At 42.1% G+C, this 19,401-nt stretch overlaps 2 protein-coding genes across 2 annotated transcripts in view; both read left to right on the top strand.

The window, feature by feature from the left end:
• LOC121941564 (atlastin-2-like) overlaps positions 1-6,953 on the top strand; it is a 7,627-nt gene extending 674 nt beyond the window's left edge. Inside the window, exons 2-3 of the mRNA XM_042484389.1 lie at positions 424-855; positions 3,002-6,953. Coding sequence (XP_042340323.1) covers positions 424-855; positions 3,002-3,112 — 543 coding nt within the window. The 3' untranslated portion in view covers positions 3,113-6,953. The remainder of the gene's footprint in view (positions 1-423; positions 856-3,001) is intronic.
• Positions 6,954-9,722: 2,769 nt separating this feature from the next.
• mark1 (MAP/microtubule affinity-regulating kinase 1) overlaps positions 9,723-19,401 on the top strand; it is an 18,835-nt gene continuing 9,156 nt past the window's right edge. Inside the window, 6 exon segments of the mRNA XM_042485267.1 lie at positions 9,723-10,081; positions 15,509-15,712; positions 17,878-17,931; positions 18,041-18,089; positions 18,456-18,521; positions 18,983-19,053. Of these exon segments, the coding sequence (XP_042341201.1) occupies positions 10,031-10,081; positions 15,509-15,712; positions 17,878-17,931; positions 18,041-18,089; positions 18,456-18,521; positions 18,983-19,053 (495 nt within the window). The 5' untranslated portion in view covers positions 9,723-10,030.

Genomic DNA, 19,401 nt, shown 5'->3' with positions numbered 1-19,401 from the left:
AACACACAGTCACACCAATACACCAACACACAGTCACACCAACACACAGTCACACCAATACACCAACACACAGTCACACCAACACACCAACACACAGTCACGCCAACACACAGTCACGCCAACACACCAGTAAACCATCACACCAGTAAACCATCATACCAACACACCGTCACACCAGTAAAACATCACACCGTCACACCTTCACACCGTCACACCGTCACACACCACCAGTTGAATCAAGGATGACCTGTAAGAAGTTGTCGAAGGTCATGGTCACCATGAACTTACATCCCTTTCATTCTCGTGACCGCGATATCTCAAAAACACAAAACATGGCAATTTCTTCAGTTTGGCACAAACAACCACCTGAACTTGAAGCAGAACTCAGATATTTTTTTTAAATTCTTGTCGTCCTGTTCGCAGGTCTGCGGTGGAGACAAACCCTACATTTCACCGTCGGAGCTGGAGCGCCGTCACGCTGAGCTGCGGCAGGCGTCGGTGCGGCACTTCCGCTCCGTTAAGAAGATGGGCGGCGAAGATTTCTGCCGGCGCTACCAGGAGCAGCTGGAGGCGGAGCTTGACGAGGCCTACTCCAACTTCAGCAAGCACAATGACGGCAAGAACATCTTCTACGCCGCGCGGACGCCTGCCACGCTGTTTGCCGTCATGTTCATCATGTACGTGGTGTCACTGGTCACGGGCTTCGTGGGCATTAACTCCGTGGCCACGCTGTGTAACCTGGTGATGGGCATGGCTCTGACGGCGCTCTGCGTCTGGGCTTACGCCAAATACTCCGGAGAGTTCCGTGAAGTGGGAGGAGTCATCGACCAGGTGGCTGAAACCCTCTGGGAACAGGTGAGGGGGCGGGGCTTTCGGGATTCTACCTGTCTGGTTTCAGTCACTGAAAACTTTAACCTGCTGATTCTCGTCATCCTGTTTTCATCGTTTTTTTTCGTTTATTCATTCAGACAATCAATCAGACTTTATTTGTACGACACTTTCCATGTTCAATTAACCCTTTCAAACCTGGATCGGCATCAGTTTTCTAGCGCTGCATTCAGACCCCTTTCACACACTATTTAACCGTTGAAAAAAACTTCTTTCCAAAACATGTGAAAAGACAATGATCAAATGTGCTCGTGATGTGATTAAAAAAAAATACCTAAAGGCTTTTCTTTTTTAAAGTAGGGGGGATTATTGAAAAAATGTCTAAAAATAGCTGTGTGACCAGAAAATGAATACAAGGGAGATTATAATAATTAACTAAGTTATAGAAGTTATAGTTCTGAGCAGTATTTCAGCGGATATTTATACTGTATCTCCCTTGTATTCATTTTCTGGTCACACAGCTATTTTTGAAAGAGTTTTGGGTAAAAGCTGAAAATCTTTCATATAATTTTTTGACAAATATCAATAATAAAACATCTCAGATGACTGTAAACAGAAATTATGAACTTTAACAGTATAATAAATATAATATTCCTCGTGCTTCCTTAAGAAATGGGGCGTGTCTCTCCTGTGGTCGCCTTTAGATGATATGGAGCACTGTGATTGGCTTACAGACATCCAGTTAAATAAGTCTGTGCGTTCAGGTGGAGTCAGACGACACTAGACTTCTTAGAGGAGTCTTTATTGGAATGATCTGAAAGGGTTAATGAAACATTTCCCTCATGTTTGAATCACCTCTGCTCTCTGTGGACTAACACAAACAGTGATCGTAAAGACTCTTTCTGTCATCCTTCATCCTCCTCTTCATCCTCCTCTTCCTAACGCTCCTCTTTGTTTTCTCTCCTGATGCTCTCAGAGGACTCCACGAAAGGTGAGCTCTGGCCTCCTGCCCAGGTTCCTCAGCCTGATCCACCTGTCTGAAAAGATTCTCAGACAGTTTTGGGAGATAATGAGATGATTTTAAACTTGCCTTGTGAAAAATATTTTCTTGCCCCCCCAAAAAAAATTTCCTTGCTCCACAGGGCTTCCGTATAAAGCTCAACATCACAAATCAGAATTTGCCTTAAAGAGTTTAACAGCAGACGACCTCCCTCTGTCCTTAGACCCTCACAGAGACTACAGAAAAACTCCCCCCACAAAAACCTTAAATGGGAGAAAAAATGGCAGAAAGCTCAGGAAGAGCGACTGCGGAGGGATCTCTGCAATAGATGTGATCAGGGTTGCAACGATGTGAGATGTTAACTATAAGGCTGTTGGATAATATCCTGATGTCATGATATTGCAGACTTATCAGCTGCACTGACGCTTAAAGGACTGAAAACAGAAGGGCTTCTTTTGTTGAGCATTTATTCCTGTAATGAAAACTTTACAACCATTTAAAAAAAACCAGAAAGAAAGCGTGTATGAAGGTGAGAGTCTCCATTCACATCTCTTCCTTTATTACAGTGGATAAGCAGATGTACACAGTATAACCATCAATTTTCATACCACAATACACAGTAAACCGATACATCGCTGCAGCCCTGATCATGATCCCATGAACCGCATCAGTCATGTTGTAAATACCGACTTTCTTAAACATATCTGACACTAAAACCGCGTTTCCACCGAACACTTTCAGTGTAGTACCCTTTGAGCTCGTACACGGCCCGTACAGTCATGAACCTAAACCCCAGATGTGTTTCCCCGCTGACAGTTCCCTTAAATGTGGTTGGGGTTTTTACTCTGTTACAGAATGTCACACGTTTGTGTTTAAGAAGTTATCACTTCTAACACGACATCACAAACAGACATGACGTTTGAATTTAATATGAGATATAATGGTGTGTCATCTGCATAAAGTTGAAGTGAGATGTTATGGTGATGAACAACCAAATGGCAGCAGTAAAGACTTTTCTTTCTGACAGGATGAGAATGTTTTCCAGAAATAAACTTTGACTTAAATGAAATTTTAACTAGCTTCTTCTGCAGTTTTTACAAACTGTGAAACTTATTTTGGTGGTAAAATAACAGCGCTGATCCTCCATCTGACTTCCTTTTCCTCTTCCTGCAGGTTTTCTCCAAACTCTTCGAAGTGGCTCGGAGTCGAGTCCCGTTGGGAAGCCTGATCCCGGCGCCGCGTCCCCGGCTGGCCTCAAACAACAATGTCAAGAAGAAAAACTAGCAGCACGCCATCTTGTTCCCGTCACGTTTATCCCCCCTCTCCCTCACTCTCCGCTCGGTTTTGAAACTTTTTAGGACGGTTTGAGACGTGTAAATGAGTTTTTGTTCTCTGACTGTAGATGAAGGTTCCTTGCCGTGCCGGCTGTAGGTTTAAGGACTCGCCGTAGACCCGGAAGAAGCAGTGTGGTGTATTTTATTATTTGTCAGTGGGCGGGGTTAAGGTATTTATTGGTGGGAGGGGCCATTATTCTATCACCGAGTGTTGTCCCAGGTGTGTGTTCACCTGCTGGATGACTCGACATTCCCTTTTATGTGAATGTATGAATGAAGAGCATGACCACAGAGCCCTCCTTATGGTTCCCCTCCTCTCCTCCCTCCTGTTGTCTCCGTCAGGTCGGTTTCTGTCGCAGGGCGGCGTCACGAGGAGGAGTCACAACCAAAGTTTACAGCTTTACTCTTAGAGGCTCTCAGACTGAGCAGACTGACAAACTACAGCTGACCGAACGCTTTTAGGACTTCAACAGCTGCTCGCTTTCTGGGAAAAGTTTATAGTTTTTCTTACTCAGAATCACAAACTCATGGAAAAAGGAAAATGTGCTTGAACAGTTCTACCTCTAGCCACGAGGATGTTGAAAACTAAACTTTTATGTCATTTATGATTAAATGACCAAAAAATTTGTCAGGTTAGAGGAACAACAAATACTTGAGCATGAAAATTCGTTCTCAACCAAATATCTGCGGCAAATGTTCACTCGTGCCTCTTGTTCACCACATGGTCCAACTCTCCTCTTTTTTGCTAACGGCTCCTTTTATCTTTGTGATTTTACACTTCAGAAAGTTCCCTTCAGTGTGGGCGGATTTCCTCAAATTTGCCCAAACGTCTACTCTGAGTCAAGGATGAAGCGTTTAGACTTTGATGGTCATAGGTCATGGCATTGTCACTTTGTGTCTAATTCTCGTGAACACGATATCTCAAGAAAGCCTTGAGGGAATTTCTATCTCAATAAGACCTTGAGGGAGTTTCCTCAAATTTGGCACAAACATCCATTTGGACACAAGAATGAACCGATTACAATGTGGTGGTCGAAGGTCAAAGGTAACTGTAACCTCATTAACCATAACTCACGAATTTGAAGGCTAATTATGACAAAATTCCACACAAATGTTTAAAAGGATAAAAATAAAGTGATGACGTCTTATATTTTAAAAAGGTCAAAGGTCAAAAACCAGTCTGCAATGTCCTCCACCTTCTAATATTGGTTTTAGTTACTTGAAACTTGGACTGAAGTACCAAAAAAGTTTACTAATGGAAAACCACAAAAAGGAAGGCATCGGTGCTTCTTAAAGCTGTCGACCGTATCGTGAGGCTCACTGAGTAACTGTTAGTTCAGCATGTTAGCGTTGCTCATCTTCATCATTGGTTTCCAGTTTTTAAAGTCTTTAACGCTGCTGTGGGAGCAGATAACAGGAGGCTTCTCCGTAAGATTTGACAATTTATATTTTAGATACAGAAATGACAGTGTGCAGGTGAACTAGTCCGTATGAGTCACTAAAACATTCTTACGAACCTTAGGAAACCAAGCTAATCATGATTTGGCTTAAATCAACATCGCATTTGAATCTGCTAATTTAAGATAAATACACAGGAATCCGATAGAAACAGGCGTCCTCCGTGTGCTCGACTCGTTCTGAGTGGATAATACGTTTCCTGCAGACAGCTTCTGTTTTAAACGGGACGTCCATGAGTTTGTCGACTCTGTGAAAGTGGAACTGTAACCAAAATGAGCTGAATTTCGTTTTGATTCGATTGATCTTTATTTTCAGTATTAACCTCTTTCTTTGTGTTTCCGGTTTACTTCAAAGGCTCATAGTTCAGTGAGATGTTCAGACCTCCTGTCTGGACTCTGTGACTGTTCTTTGGCAAACAGTTTATCTTTCCGCCTCGGCTCCAGCGCTGCACCTTAAAGGGATAATTCAGGTTTTTTTCAGTGGGGTTGTATGATATATCTATAGTTGATGTATCACCTACAGTAGATGTTAGTTGGCTCGCCCCAGTTTGGAGAAGAAGTACTGACAGAGAAGCTAAGCAATGTCCTGCTGTGGACGGAGGCAGCAACGACACACATTTTAGCCACCAAAAAATAATCAGTTTAAGTGTGCGCTTTAATTTAGAACAGGACATGTTAGCTGTACGAGAGACAGAGCAGGGACACCCCACTAAATTTATATTTTAAAAAATGATTTGCATACTAAACTGGGCCAACAACCGCATCTATAGTGGCTCACGAGAGTGTCCGCTTTCAATAATAACAGTTAATGGACTAACGTTTCAGTCGCTGTTAGCGAACTAGTTCAGCTCGCTGTTATGGAGAAGAGCTGCACTGTGATTTAGGGTGAGCTAGCTCACAACAGCACAAAAATGAATAAGGGTCTATCATCGGTGTTGTAAACTGCAAATCAAGTGTTTTTTTGCCAACAGGCTAACAAAAGCTAGCCAACATTGTTAGCGAGTGAACGGACAGAAAGCTCTGACTTTGAGCATCAGTGTGACTTGAGTGTGCGCTTTATTTTGTCACCACTTTGCCTTGCGGGGAATATGGCACAGCTGGTATCCGTAGTTTGTATCAGTGAGCGACTTTGGTATTTCAGTGTCTTTGTTTGGATTCAGAGCTAAACTTACTGGTTTCTGGTGGCTTTGACGAAAAAAGACAACGGCTTCAGATTGACGGAAAATGCTTTTTGAAGTCGAGGTAAAACGATGAAAATAGTCCAAGCATAGCACACACTTAAACTGAGTGGATTTTTTTTGTCTTTAGGTGGGACTGTTTTCAGTAGTTTATGTTTTGTCGCTGACTCTGTCCACCACGGGACATTGCTTAGATTCGGTGTCAGTACTCCTGTCTGCTTCTCCAAACTGGGGCCGTGCTAACCTCCGTTTACTCCACTTAAAAACATCTAAATTCTTCCTTTAACGTACAACAAAAAGATTGGCAATTCTCTCCAAAAAAGAAACTAAATACTATGAACTTTTGAAGTCTTTAGTAATGTCAGGATTATTATTTTTGGATATCATATTTAACCTGGCGGTTCATTCCTCCGGATCTGACTGCCAGCGATTCACAGAATAAAGCTTTTAAATTATTTCAGTCCAGTTCAGCTGAGACCTTGTCGATAATATTTAATTGTTATTTAACTCGTGTTATTCCCTCTCCGTCATTCCATCTTCACCTTGACTGAACCACCTCCTCTTGTTTTTAAAGCACCACGAGCCGTTTAGTTAAAACACTAAAAACCACGTCGCCACAGACGTATATCATGAGCACTTTGTGAAGATGGAGTCAGTGTTTCTGTTTTTTAAGCCAAAATCCGACTGAAAGGTTCATTCCGAACATCGACCTCATCATGTTTTCCTGAATCCTGTTTCCTGAGTTTAATCATCATTCCATCCACAAACATCACCACTGTGTGCTTTTTGTTTTTGTACAGTTTAGTTTTTTACATCCACACTTAGGGCATGTGTATGAAATATATACATATATAAATATAAATTTTCTAGACCTTTTTGTAGCTGGAGGAACAACGGTTTGGGTGGTAGACCAGATTCAGCTCACTGGATGTAAAGGAATGCTTTCGTGATTTGTGGATATGTCTAATAAATTCCTTTTTTATATATATATTTGTAAATTTAATCTTACATGAGCACTGCGATTCCACCCCCTGCTGGCAAAGAATGTTTATAATCTGGATTTTTTTTCTTCTTTTTGGGGTCTTCTGTTGCATTTTAAAGTTATTTTCGTTAATTTATTTTTCAATACAATATTAAACCAAACTCCTACAACACACAGAGCCGTGTTGTTCCCTTTCTTACACGTCATGTTATTATTGTGCAAATGTCTAAAAGAATATTTGAGACCTGACAGGACGTCAGAAAATAAAGGCCATAGTTTACTAAAAATAAAAAAGTAAAAACATATTACATTATCATTCTATTGGAGTAACTTTTAATGCGCCTTTCAGTTGCAAGGAAACAAAATTGTTGTTCCACTTATGCCGTTTACACGCTGTTAGCATGTTAAAGCTAATGAAGGCTAGCCACCACTGTTAGCATGTTAAAGCTAACCATTGAGAGCTAACATACGTAGTTTGTTCAAGCTAACAATAACTAACCAATATTGTTGGCTGGATAAAACTACCAAAGTCTAGCCAGCATCTTTAGCTACTTTAGGTTAACATTTTTTAGTAAACATCACTAGGTTCCTCAAGCTGTACTGTACCTGCTCAGGTACATTGCAGTACTGTACTTGCTCAGGTACTCTGTACATGTAAAATGTGATGATAGTTGACGTTGTGTTTATCAGTGTTTGCAGGTTTTAATATCAGTGGTTCTCGGTTGAAGTCTTCTTACTTGCCTTCCTCCTGGAGCTCTCAGCTGCCTCTCATGGTCTTCCCAGGTGTCGCTGTGGTAACAGCCGAGCAGACGCAGATTTTGATGGTTGAGCGCTCCGGAAAAAGAAACGAGTTAGTGAACCTTGAGTTAAAAACTGGAGCTTTGTTTTTTTTCCATCAGGACCTGAATCTGAGAGGACCTGAGGAAGACCACGAGACCTTCGTCGGGAAACGGACAGGTCAGAAAAACGCATCAAAACATAACGTTTGTTTTAGGAAACGCAAAAATTCAAATGATTTGATCAGTATCTTTTTACCTTTTTCTGAAATGTGAATATTAAAAAGCAGTGATGCTGAGCCTGCTTTGGAGCCGCTTTTTCTCAGTGACAGGAGGCCAGGGGCCAGGGGCCAGGGGCCAGCTGCTGCGGCCCCAAACAGGTTTTTCGGACTTTTCCAGGATTTATGGATGTTTCTGGGATTTCTGTGATCTTGAGTTTATACTTTGTATCCATTTTAAGTGACTTATGATATTCACGTGTCAGACCTTCATATGAGAGTGAAGTGATTTAAGTTAAATGTTTGTACAAAATAAAGTTTAGTTTAATGAAAAAGGCAGAGTGCAGCAGAGGAACCAGCAGATGGCAGCACAATACAAACTGCACTAACTGACCGATCGACGTCATCGCAACAGTTTTATTCTATAATTATCTAGAAACATCGACGGCAGAGTAATTTTCTCCTCTGTTAAAACATAGAAATAATATTTAAAACATGCAGAGGTTAAAGGGTGAGGATGCAGAATATCACAAATAAAATACAACATTTATCTCTGATTATATAATATAAATAAATTCTGATCCTAAAATCATAGTCATCAATCAAAAATAATTAAATCTGTAGCTTCTACTGGAAAAATATTGCACGTAACTTCACCTTTACAAGCTCCTTAAATGTGGACCAAAAAAAAGAGACGCTATAAATACTAAACTTTATTTTGTACAAACATTTAACTTAAATCACTTCACTCTCATATGAAGGTCTGACACGTGGATATCATAGGTCACTTAAAATGGATACACAGTACTTTTAATACTTTGGGAATAAAAAAAAAAAAATATATAAATTAATTCAGAAACAAATACAGGTAAAAACATTCATAAATGAATATGTACATAAATGTATGCATGAATATGGAAATATATTGATACAGAACTAAATAAATGAAACAAATACATCATTAAAAAATGAAAAATAAATTAGTGTATTCAAATGAATATAGAAATAGACATACTTATACAGAATTAGATAATTAGAACAAAAACAAACCCATCATTAAAAAATAAAGAATAAATTGTGTTTAAATGAATATGAAATAAATAGATAAATGCATAAATAAGTGTATAATAAATATAATGAAATTAAACAGATTCATTCATAAGTAAATTGACATGTATCACAAAACAGGAGATTAAGAAAATCTAAAATCTTTTTTTAACATATTTGTACAACTGCATTTATTTATTTATGTATTTCTGTGTCTGTGTGTTAATGAGGCAGGGGGTCATTAACATTCATTTCCATTTTATTATGCATTTATTTATTCCTGTATTTATTTCAACGTTTATTTATTTACTTATTTATTATTTAGTTACTGATATGTTTTTATGTCTTTATTCCCCATGTTCACTTGAAGTTTATTTTTAATTATAATAATAATAATAATATCATAATAATAATAATAATCTTATGACTGTTGATATCATTTATTATTTATTATTATTATTATTATTATCATGTATTCAGAGCTGGGTTAATAAATGACCGGAAGTAGCTCTTTGTTCAGTTTCTGATTCTCCTGTTAAAACTACAAAATGCTTCAAAATAAAAGACTTCCGTTTGAAATAAAACCCCATTACCCAGTAGATCCCTTAGATCCGGGTATTTTACACTTTTCTAAACCCGGAAAATGAGATTTCTCTGCTTCATGCGCCTCATAGGAATGACCGAGGCCCCGCCCCCGCAGCTGTATCCAGACTCCCTCAGTACCAGAATACATCCACGGTTAGAGCAGGAAGCAGCTGAGGATGCTGGGATATTTTTTGGGGGATGACGATGATGAGGATGACGAGGAGGAGGGGCTGTGGCGGAGGAGTTATGATAATGGGTGTGTGGGTGGTGGGGTGGGGGGGTGTGGGTGTGTGTGTGTGTGTGTGTGTGAGAGAGAGAGAGCGAAACTGACGAGCCGCTGATCGCTGCAGGAGAGATTCTTCATCACTCCTCCTCCTCCTCCTCCTCCTCCTGTCCTCCTCCTCTCTGTCTGTCTGTCCGTCTGTCTGTGTCTTTGTCTCCATGCGGGTCTCTGTCCCGCACCGGCGCACCCAGCGGGCCTTCCTGTAGCCGCCGCCCCGGCCTCCTGCGCCTCCGGCCGGCGGAGCCTCCCAGCTGAGCCCCGCTGAGGTGGCCTGGTTCCCGGGGAGAGATGCTGTAGAGCAGCCGGCGGAGGAGATGCTTGTCCCGGACTGAGAGCGGAGAGATGTCCGGCAGGATGCCTCTGACCCCGGTGAGCGAGAGGGAGTCCGAGCCGGTGAGTCAGCCCTGATCACTGATTATTGATCCAGGATTATTTTTTAGATTTTATTATTATTACTGATGGACTTTTGTGAGTGTTATCAGTGATGTGGTTTAAATATGTGTATTGTCATTATACTTTTATGATACGTTGTATTGATGAGGAGCTGCTGTGGTGATCACGTTGATTGATTGATCAGAAGGACCTCATGCCGGTAAATTTGAGGGTTTCATGTAACTGCAGGGAGGAGTTAAAGGGCCACTTCACCCAAACTACATTTCCCAAACTCTCTGAGGAAAATAAACTACATTAAAACAGGTGTTACTTTTATAAAAGACGGTATTTATCCACAGTCAGAGTTTTAACTGCAGCAGGTGGCGGCCGGCCTCAGTTTGGAGAAGCAGACAGGAGCACTGACACAGGCGCGTTGACATTAACCCTCAAATTGCGAAAACTGAAACTACAAATGCAAAATAATGAAAACACGCACATTTGGGGGAAAAAATCCTTCTTATTATCTGAGTTTGAGAAATTTGATTTAGTCTGATTTCAGTGGGACTAAAATATTTACACATATTTTAAAAGTCCATAATATGATAGTTCCATTTTTTCTGATACCATGGAAACGTACCGAGTAGAAGACCGACCAAATGTTTCAGCTTGTTTTTGGGTATTTGGGGGGCGTGGCTCAACATGCACCCAAAAACGACTTTTCTTCCTTGTTTCGTGGTGTTATCTAGCTGCATGTCCACCAGTAGGGCGGGGCGATATGGAATTAAGTCTTATCACAATGGTTTTTTTTCAGTCGATATCGATATTTATCACGATATACATCAAATTTCTATTTCTGTCGAGCTTAAAGGTTCCTTTGACTCCTCAGTGAGATATGAAGATATCATCAGGTTCATTTTGGTTTAAATATTTATTTTCTGTCAGACATTGAACATGATGACAAATATATTTGTCATACAAATACAAATGTATTTGTCCTCATAGTTCACTGACACAGTGTCATGTGACCATGGTGTGTTGGAGTGTAATAATCATATGATTAATTATTATTGTTTAAACTTTCCATCATTATATAAAAATGAAAAGCTCCAGCTGAAACAAACTTCAGGTAAATTGAAGCACATTGTGCTGATAATAGGCCAACCTCTCCTGACTGCAGGACTCTGACTTCAGCTTCTGTCAAACTTCTGTGCTGTTAATCATTTTACTCAGGAATTAAACACGTTTGAGTCGGCCTACTTCTCCTATAGCTGCCGACAGCCTGCCGACATTCACAGTTAGAGAAAGGCTGAAAATAAGCTCATGTGCTTGTGGCCCCGGGCCCTCTTTGGGTCTTTGGGTCTCTGAGTTTTTGGGTCTTTGGGTCTTTGGGTCTCTGAGTTTTTGGGTCTTTGGGTCTCTGAGTTTGGGGGTTTTGGGTCTCTGTGTTTTTGGGTCTCTGAGTTTGGGGGTTTTGGGTCTCTGTGTTTTTGGGTCTCTGAGTTTGGGGGTTTTGGGTCTCTGGGGTTTTAGGTTTTTTGGGTCAGAATTCGGTCGTATTTTTTGCATTTCGTTAAAGTGCACATTCATTTTTTTTGTTATGTTGTATTTTATTTTTTTCTCCTGTTTGAAAGCGTCCTCAGAGAGCGTTTGAGGCGTCCTGCAGCGCGTGTCTCGTGTCTCTGCGTCCTCTTCAGAGAGACACTCGGCTGCCGCCGGCTCCTTCTGTCTGTTGACTATCGATTGTTTCCCAGAATACCCTGCAGGATGATATCAGGCGCTCGCTGAGGTCCTTCAGTCTCCTGGAGTCCTGCAGCGAGACGCCGGAGCGAGACACATCCCGCCCCACTCTGTGGTGTGACCTTTGACCCTGGGCTGTGTCACGTGTGATCCGTCACTCTGGGAGGACGCTCCTCACGGATGAGTCACTGTGAAATCAGCTGCTGGAGGCTTCCTCTGTCGCCATGGAAACTGAACGCCCCGGTGATGAGACACAGAGTCAGACAGGGAGTGAACTCCTCCTCCACCCCGCCGAACCAGACTGTGACCTCTGACCTCTGACCTCCCTGTGGGGGGGTGACGGGGTGAGGTCGGGTCAGAGACTCTAACCGATGCTAGTTTCAGTCATGAAGGTCCCGACACGCCGAGCTGACCGTCAGCCGTCTGCGAGGGTCTGTGACCTTTCAGGAGCTCACCGCCCGAAATCCTGGAAACATCCGAAAATCCCAGAAATGTCTTAAAGTCTTTGAAACGTCCTAAAATCCTCGAAACATGTTTGGGGCTGCTGCGACCGGCCGCTGGTCTCCCGTCATTTTGCTAAAGTGCCAAAAAATCCCCAAATAACTTTCAAGAAAAAAAATCACCGACAATGTTTTTATGGTCAAGATTTTTTCAAGAAAAAAAAATCACCAAAAGTTTTTAAAGAAAAAAATGGCAATACATGATGGGAAATGATGATAACCAGGGTGTTTTGTGAGCTCAGTCGTCGGCCGCGTTATAAATCCTGACAGGAAGAAAGGAAAAGATAAATTTGATCTCGGTGTTTCTGGCTTTTGTAGTTTCCATTTTTCAAAATTCGATTTGAACGCTCGGAGGCTTCTGTCGGAGGCGACAGAGCGGCAAACAAAAAGCAGACGTCTCCAGGAGCTCCGAACTGGAAACTGAAGCAGAAAAAAAAAGAAAGAAAGAAAAAAACAAAGTTCCTGATTTAATGTGCAGCCGCAGAAACTCGGCTCATTCAGACTGAACTCAGCGTCAGAAAACATCCGTGAATCGGAACCTCTGCAGCCACGAAGCAGCTCAAGATTCACTGTGAAATCAGTCTCCAGCTGTGGAAGAAGTAATCAGTCCTTTACTGCAGTAAAAGTACAAATACACACTGTGAAAATACTCCAAGTAAAAGTAAAAGTCAGTGTGTTGCAGTTAAGTGTTATTTTGTCGCTGTTTTTATCAGCGCAGCAACGTCCGAGGCTTTTAAGGCTAAAACCTGCGGATCCTCTGAAGTCCAGCGGAGGCTCCAGGAGCCAGTCGGCCCCTCAGAAATACACAAACATTACTCTCTACAGCTACTTTCAAAATTCATGAAAAACCCACAAAAGTTATGGAATTGCAAATGGCAATTTCCAGGCCTGGAAAAGTTTTGGAAAACTAAATATAACCTGAAGGTTGAGGAAGAGTTGTGGAATTTAGTTTTATAAAACTGTTTAAAAACACATAATGAGTTGAAGGACCGTTGGAAATTTAACAATCAAGCAATAATTTCTGTTTTCATAGTTTCTGGCTGTAGTAAATGCTGCGTTAGAGTTTTCTTTAAAATTTTCCAAAAGTGTTGAGAGGAGAAAAAAAAGCCAACATTTTTTCTTTAAAAGTCACCAAATAATTTTGAAAAAAAGTCTTTAAAAATAGCCAAAAAGTTTCAAGGAAAAAGTAAATCACCATTTTTGTCAGAATCTTTCTAAAGTAAGAAAAAAGGCAAAAAAAAGTTTAAAGTAAAAAAAAAAATTTTTAAAGAAAAAGAATTCACCAATCTTTTTATTTAAATAACAAACCATTAAATTCAATTAAAAATGCCTCTTTTTCAAAACAACAAAAACTTAAAAAAAAAGAATTCTTAAAAAATTCCCCAAAAAATAATTGAGAAAAAAATGCTATTTAATTTCTTTAATACATTTTCAAATAAAAAAAGTCAACATTTATCAAGAAAAATCGCTAATTTTCTTTCTTTAAAAAGCACCAAAAATATATCACCAGTAAAGATTGAAAAGCACCTAAAATGCAGCAAACAGTACCTAAGGGGTTAAATAGTTCTTCACAGAGAATTGTTTTTCTTTAAAAATCTCCAATGAAAAGAAAATGTAATAAGGAGTATTGATGGTTTCATGTGTGTGGTCTGGTGTGTCTGGACTCTGTGGTTTTCCCTGGACAGGAAGTACCTGAATCCGTCAAACAGTAAAAAGTACCATTTACTTCTGAGATGGAGCAGACGGAGAAACTGAAAAACACACGTAAAGTTCAAGTACCTCAGGTGTGTATACTGAAGTAGAGTACTTGAGTGAATGTATTTAGTTACTCTGCAGCGGCAGTGTTCGTCCAAACGTTTCAGACGTCCCGATCCAGCTGCACAGGTGAGTCGAGCGGGCGTGACACGCTGTGGTTGAGGGGGTGTCGGGTGTCGGGTGACGGCGGCGGCGCAGTGTGATGTCACGGTGTAACAGTAGAGGTTTGTGTGTCCTCCAGCGGCTTCAGACGCCGTCAGACTGGTTTCCAGCAGCTCCAGTTCCTCCGACAGCCGGCGGCCAGCAGCAGATGGGAAACAGAGTCCGCCGATCCGTTTCTGTGCCGCACTGATTCAGCTCCGACCTCAGACCGAGAAATCCCATCTGCTCCATCCGATTATGACGTTAGAAAGCTGCTGAATTTCCAGCGGTGAACATTCGTGCACTGAGACGATGTTTCTGAATCTTTTGCCTCTGAATCGAATTGTTGTAGTTTTCATGAACTCGTTTTCAACCTTTATTTTTCAACGCTCACAAATTCAGAATCAAAAATTCACATAAAAAAAGCCAAACTCAGAGGCCAGAATACCAGGTATAAAATCGAATCTAATATCTAATCTAATCTAATAATCTGTCACACCCGGAACCAAACGCCCAAAAATAATCTTTGTGCTTTTAACCCTCTAATGTATCCTTTTCCCACAATATTCCCACATATCTCCGGTTTTAGTGACGGCACTCAGCATTGAGCGCAGGTTAAGCCTTAGATTCAAACCTTGAAAAGTTTTGGGAAAATATTAACCATACAGTAACCCAGAGCTTCCATACTCTGCTTTCATGATTTTTAATTGTGTTTTAATTTTTAAAGTCACAGGGTGTTAATATAGTTTTAAAAAACTCAATCCAAATAAAATGGTAGCAGGTCAGTTATTTTTTTAAAACTGATGGAGAAGGGGAGGGATTTAATAAGCTTTTTACATATGTCTGCATGTTTATACATTCATGGTCGATATAAATTTCAATTTAATTTGTGGAGCAGCCAAAGAGAGCTCACAGTTACAGATAACAGAGCTGCTAACGTCGGAGCTGCGCTCTTCAGTAATTCGGCTGCAGGTCTTGTTTAATACCGGTGGGATTAACGGGCTGAAAGCTTCACACGTGTGTGGGAAAAGGCCTGTATTCAAAAATCAATCTCTGATCTCATGAACTGATATCTCAGTCGGATGAATCCGTTTTTTCAACGCAGCCGTGGAGCGTAGAGTTAGATCTGGTGGTGTTCAGGTACAGTTTCACTCAGCAGTAAAGAGCTGCGTCGTCTGCGTACAGGTGGGTTCTTCTTTTCATCAGCTGTGTTAGAAACGGTAAAGGTCCGAGTACGCTTCCCTGTGGCACGCCATAACTGCAGGACGGCATTTGATTTATTTCAACGTTTCTAATGAATCTATTTTTCTTTCAGCCAAAGACCTCGGACAGCCTCCCCGAGCCTCCGGCCCCACCCACCAAATCATCGAGTCGCCACAGTCTGCCGCCATGTCGCAGCGCCGTGTCGTCCATCACCGACGAACAGCCGCACGTCGGTAACTACCGCCTGCTGAAGACCATCGGAAAGGGCAACTTCGCCAAAGTCAAACTGGCCAGACACACTCTGACGGGCCGAGAGGTGAGAGCAACAACGGGGTTAAATGTTGTACCGCAGAGGCAGTAATGGCCCCCGGGGGCCACGGGAGTACGACAGAGGGGGAGGGGTGTGAGGTCAACGGTGCATGAAACAGGAAGTCAGTTGTTGTAGTTTGGCTGCTGATTTATCTGCGGCGGTGACACACAGCTCACCGAGAAGATTCAGGTACTAACGCTGCCTTCACGTGCCCCTCGGAAATATCGTATTTACCGTATTTATGCGTTATGAGCACATGAACGGCCCCCCGAAATCACAATTACAAGTGTGAAATAGGTCAGTTCTGACGATACCCGCGTTGTGGAGTTGTGAGGTTTGCGTGACGTTTCAGATCAGCAGAAACGTCAGAAAGCATGACGCAGAGTCAACAACTGACCGAAAACACGATACATTCGGTGATTTTGTTCCTCGCAGCTCTCACTGATTTGGCCGTAAAAAGTGATTGTTTGGTCATTGGGAAGAAACTTTTTGATTAATTCACGTATGAAATAATTTTTGATGACATGTGAAGTGTAATATGGTGTAAATGTTACCTGATGTCCATTCAGAGTCGCCTGGATCAAATATAAAATACAGCTGAGTATGGCTGCATCCTCGCCGCGGAGACCGTGGGTTCAAATCCGGCCTCGGGCCTTTGCTGCATGCCCCCCCCCCCCACTCACACTGTCCTGTCAATTAAAGGCAATAAAAGCCCCAAAAATAATCTTCTTTAAGAAAGTGGTAATTGTCTAAACTCATTACATGAACCAACATGTTTGATACATTTTTCTATTTTAATTTTTACAATAATACAGTTAGAGAAATGCTTAAAAAAATTCAAAATATTACAAACAAACGACCCAAAACTGTGACCCTGCACGCCACACTGATGCAGTAATTTCGTAGTAAAGGAGCCTCCGCCGAGTACTGAGTATATAAGTGAACATACTTTTCAGAAGACGGACATTTCTGTGCTGTAAATCACTTTGAATGATCTTCGGAAATATTCTAATAATTTGAGAGACTAGATTTCAGATTTTCATGAGCTATAAGCCATAATCCTCAAAATTAAAACAAAAAAAAGGCGTGACAAATTTTAATTTACAAGTTGTGAATATAAAGTATTTGAAAGTTTACCTTTTTGAAGTAAATTACAAAGAAAAATGAACTTTTTGATGATATTTGCATTTCTTGAGATGCACCTGAATAAATGTATCAGTGACGCGACTCTCTGATTCACTTTGGCCTGCTGGAGTCAGCGGGGTTAAATCTGCTGGAAACGCAACGCCTCAAATGAATTATTGATGCTGCACGTCAGCAGCCGAACAGAGAGAGAGTGTGTGTGTGTGTGTGTGTGTGTGTGTGTGTGTGTGTGTGTGTGTGTGTGTGTGTGTGTGTGTGTGTGTGTGTGTGTGTGTGTGTGTGTGTGTGTGTGTGTGTGTGTGACGTTTCTCTCTTATTTTAAGATTTGTTTTCCGAGCGGGAGCCGTCCAATCAGCCGCTGTGTTTCTGTCGTCAGGCTGCTCGTTGAGGAGAAGCCTGCGCTCCGTTTTAACCATCGATCATCTTTAAAGCCGAACTCTGAGGCGTCGTCCTGCTGACTCAGGCTGTGTGTGTGTGTGTGTGTGTGTGTGTGTGTGTGTGTGTGTGTGTGTGTGTGTGTGTGTGTGAGCGTTTGTTTCACATTTTGAAATGATGACTCGTGTTTTTATTTCAGTCTCATCAGACGTCGCGCAGCAGCGTCTCCGTCAGACTGAGCTGGAAACAGCGTCAGGAGGAAATCTCGACGTTAATAATAGATGATGTGTCACAGAACATCAGAGCAGGACACTCAACTCACGGCCCGCGGGGCCAAATCTGGCCCCTGATGGGGCCCCTGGTGGCCCCCAAACATTTTCTAATGACACTAAAAATAAAGTGATGGACTCTGTGAACAGTTTTTGTCCTTTTAGTCTCCAGAAGGCGTCAGAGACATAAAACTGCATCAGAACAGAGCCAGAGGAGGACACACCCCCGACAGAGGACACAGCTGAGACACTGATGTCCTAAAGTCACAGAAATGTCCTGAAATATGAGAAATGTCAACAAAAACAAGAAATGTCCTAAAACCCACAACATGTCCTGAATTCCCGCGTTGACGTCACATTAATAGTTTGGGCGTTTCTCTGCAGGTCGCCATCAAGATCATCGACAAAACTCAGCTGAACCCGACCAGCCTGCAGAAGGTACGCTCTGACCTCTGACCTCTGACCTCTGACAGGTCACAGGTACGGTGTGAGAGAATAATGTGTGAATGATGTCAAAGGTCGTCTCTGACTCTGTTCGTGTCCTCAGCTCTTCAGGGAGGTCAGCGTGATGAAGATCCTCAACCACCCAAACATCGGTGAGTCTCCTCCTCGTCCTCGTCCCTCCTCCTGTGGCAGCACTCACTGTTTACAGGATTTTAGGACGTTTTAGGATTTTAGGACGTTTGAGGATTTTAGGATGTTTGAGGATTTTAGGACGTTTGAGGATTTTAGGATGTTTGAGGATTTTAGGATGTCTCAGAGATTTTAGGATGTTTGAGGATTTTAGGATGTCTCAGAGATTTTAGGATGTTTGAGGATTTTAGGATGTCTCAGAGATTTTAGGACGTTTGAGGATTTTAGGATGTTTGAGGATTTTAGGATGTCTCAGAGATTTTAGGACATTTCCAGCAGCAGAGCTCAGTATTTGGCCGCAGTAACTCGTTTCCTGTGTTGTTTTTCAGTGAAGCTCTTTGAGGTGATCGAGACGGACAAAACTCTGTACCTGGTGATGGAGTACGCCAGCGGAGGTAAGACCAGCTCACCTGCCTGTCTCACCTGTCTGTCCTTCTGACTGTCTCTCTTGTGTGTCTCACTTGCCCCCCTGAATGTCTCACCTCTCCCCCTGTGTGTCTCACCTGTGTGTCTGCCCCCTGTGTGTCTCACCAGTCTCACCTGCCTGTGTCCCCTGTGTGTCTCACCTGTGTGTCTCACCTGTGTGTCTCACCTGTGTGTCTCACCTGTGTGTCCCCCTGTGTGTCCCACCTGTGTGTCTGTCTCACCTGTGTGTCTCACCTGTGTGTCTCACCTGTGTGTCCCCCTGTGTGTCTCACCTGTGTGTCTCACCTGTGTGTCCCCCTGTGTGTCCCCCTGTGTGTCTCACCTGTGTGTCTCACCTGTGTGTCCCCCTGTGTGTCTCACCTGTGTGTCTCACCTGTGTGTCTCACCTGTGTGTCACCTGTGTGTCTCACCTGTGTGTCTGTGTTTCCAGGTGAGGTCTTTGACTACCTGGTGGCTCACGGACGGATGAAGGAGAAGGAGGCGCGGGCGAAGTTTCGTCAGGTGATCTGAGCCGACTGCAGAGATCTGCTGTGTCCTCAGAGACATTTCACTTCATGCTGTAGTCCTAGTTTAAAAAAACTTTCCAGGGTTCCCATGGTCATGGAAAACCTGGAAAAGTCGTGGAATTTCATTCACATTTTCCAGGCCTGGAAAAGTCAAAGAAGTAGTTAAAATTAGTAAATTTTTGAAAGAAACTGTGTGAAATTTACAGAAGAAGCTGCATCACAAAGATGTTAATAACAGAAGATGTATCACCGCGGGCCAAATCTGGCCCCTGATGGGGCCCTGATGGGGCCCAAACATTTTCTAATGACACTAAAAATAAAGTGATGGACTCTGTGAACAGTT

This window comes from Plectropomus leopardus, chromosome 4 (genome assembly GCF_008729295.1).
Source record: "Plectropomus leopardus isolate mb chromosome 4, YSFRI_Pleo_2.0, whole genome shotgun sequence".
In the NCBI taxonomy this organism is placed as follows: Eukaryota; Metazoa; Chordata; class Actinopteri; order Perciformes; family Serranidae; genus Plectropomus; species Plectropomus leopardus.
The sequence above is the reverse complement of the archived record's forward strand: the minus strand, read 5'-3'. Positions and strand labels throughout refer to the sequence as shown.